General features: G+C 48.2%; 1 protein-coding gene across 1 annotated transcript; it reads left to right on the top strand.

The window, feature by feature from the left end:
* Positions 1–794: 794 nt before the first annotated feature.
* LOC103211468 (ferritin heavy chain-like) lies at positions 795–1334 on the top strand. Its single transcript, XM_042783215.1, has one exon. The coding sequence runs from the start codon at positions 795–797 to the stop codon at positions 1332–1334; it is 540 nt and encodes a 179-aa protein (XP_042639149.1).
* Positions 1335–2334: the final 1000 nt, after the last annotated feature.

Below are 2334 nucleotides of genomic sequence, written 5' to 3'. Positions count from 1 at the left end.
CTTTAGAGAGTCAATTACTAGTGGCCAGAGGCCAGATGTAGGCAGGTTAGGGGAATGACTGCTAAGGAGTTGCTGTTGTTAGTAGCAGTCAAGTGGATTCTGACTTATGCTGACACCATGTGTTACAGAGTGGAACTGATACATTGGGTTTTCTTGGCTCTAATCACTACAGAAGCACATGGCTAAGCCTGGGGAGCCACCGGGTGGGTTCAAACTGCCAACCTTTCAATTAACAGCAAAGTGCCTACCCTTTGAGCCACCAGGAATGCTGTGCTAATGGGTACTAAGTTTCTCTTTGGGTTGATGAAAACATTTTGAAATTAGATAGTTGTGATGGTTGCAGAATTCCATGACGATAGTAAAATACACTGAAATGTTCATTTTCAAAGGGTAAAGTTCATGGTATACGAATTACTACAATTGTCTCTCTGTAGTGATATTATCAAAACAAAGTCTCCATTTGCTCAACAAACAGACACCACGTCGCCCCCCTCAATTAGGTTACACCTCAAGGGCCATTAAGATCTGCCTTCTCAGCAAGCCTCCTTCCTCCTTCTAGGCCCGCCCCCCATAAAGAATCTGACATCCGGGTTACCAATGCCCTCATTAAAAACCCTCGCAATCTGCACCACAGCCGGCCCGTTGGTGACAGTTGTTTTCGTCAGGGTGCTACCATCTCAGTCTGAACCCCGGGACAGAAGACCACTGCCTGCCTGCCCACCTGCCCGACTGCCTGCCCGCCCACCTGCCTGCCTAGAGAAATCGTTTGGCTCAGGACCACCACCATGGGAACCATGCCCTCGCAAGTGCACCCCGGCAACGAGCAGGAGTTTGAGGCTGCCATCAACCAGCAAATCAACCTGGAACTCGGCGCCTCCTACGTGTACCTTTCCATGGCCTACTATTTTGACCGTGAAGACGTGGCCCTGAAGAATTTCTCCACCTACTTTCTGGGTCACTGGCGCGAGGAGCAAGAGCACGCAGAGATGCTGCTGAGGCTGCAGAACCAGCGCAGGGGCCGCATCCAGCTCCAAGACATCAGTAAGCCGGAGGTGGACACCTGGGGCACTGGGCTGAACGCCATGGAGTATGCCTTCCACCTGGAGCAGACCATCAACCGAAGCCTCCTGGATATACACGAGATGGCCATGGAAATGGGTGACTCTCAGCTGTGCCACTTCCTGGAGCGCCACTTTCTGTTAGAGCAAGAAAGAATCATCAATGAGTTGGGTTACCACGTGAACAACCTGCGGAAGCTGAGGGCCTCGGGTGGTGGCATGGACGACTACAATTTCCCCAATTTCACCGTGAGTGACAGTGACAAGGAGAACTGAGACTTAGCTAAGCATACATGGTCCCGGGTGACTTTGGTGGTCCCTGATGCAACAGAAGCATGCTGCAGTTACAATGAGTTCATTTCTCTTTCTTTTTTCTCCCACATCCACATTTGTTCCAATAAAGTGATTTCATACCACATTTAAATAAATATAGTAAATAAATAGATGTCTCCTGGTCATTCTTGTGTGCGTGAAACTACCAACTTTTAAGCACAGAGCAAATCCCCCTGCAGATGTCCGGTCCCCCCACTCACCGTCCCACCTGTGCCTCAATGTCAGGTAGCTTGGGATCTCCAGGGATGGAGGGAGGGGAAAGGTATTTCAGCTGAGCTTGGAAAACACAAAATAAATGGCCCCTTATGAATAAATAAAGTGAGTGGATGAGGTGGATGAGGTTGGTCGATTGGGTAGATTGGGATTGGTGCCTGGGTGAGGGTGCATGCATGATAGTGGGAGTCTGGGGGTGGTGGGAAAGGAATGGGATTGGGCAGTGAAGGGATTAAAGAAGATCAATAACATAGTCTAAATTTTTTACTTAATTAAAGGATTCAGAACTTGGGCAATCTACTTTCCTAGTGATACTGCCTCGGAAACCAAAGGAGGGGGTCACTATGAGTCGGGTCCAACTCGATGGCACATAACAACAACAACAGTGAAAAGGGGAAATGAGCCTTAGGCAGGCTTTCCTATGAGCGGGTTGACAAAATAATAAAAGAAATAATCACATTTAAGTCAGTTCTGACTCATAGGAAGCCTATAGGACAGCCATAGGGCTTCCAAGACTGTAATCTTGTTTTTGTTTTTTTCTTTTTTTTAATTGCGTCTTGGGTGCAGATTGACAGTACAAAATTTATTTTACATTCAGCAGTTTGTATACATTTGATTTCACTCCCCGATTACCATCCTGGACGATAACACACTCTCCTCCCCTCCCCTCCCATCCCTGTGACCAACCCCCCCTCTCCCCGCACCCCATGCCCTTCTTAACTATGCAGTC

This window comes from Orycteropus afer, unplaced genomic scaffold, assembly GCF_000298275.1.
Source record: "Orycteropus afer afer isolate SDZICR_OR568_19922 unplaced genomic scaffold, OryAfe1.0 scaffold00747, whole genome shotgun sequence".
Classification (NCBI taxonomy): Eukaryota; Metazoa; Chordata; class Mammalia; order Tubulidentata; family Orycteropodidae; genus Orycteropus; species Orycteropus afer.
The sequence above is the reverse complement of the archived record's forward strand: the minus strand, read 5'-3'. Positions and strand labels throughout refer to the sequence as shown.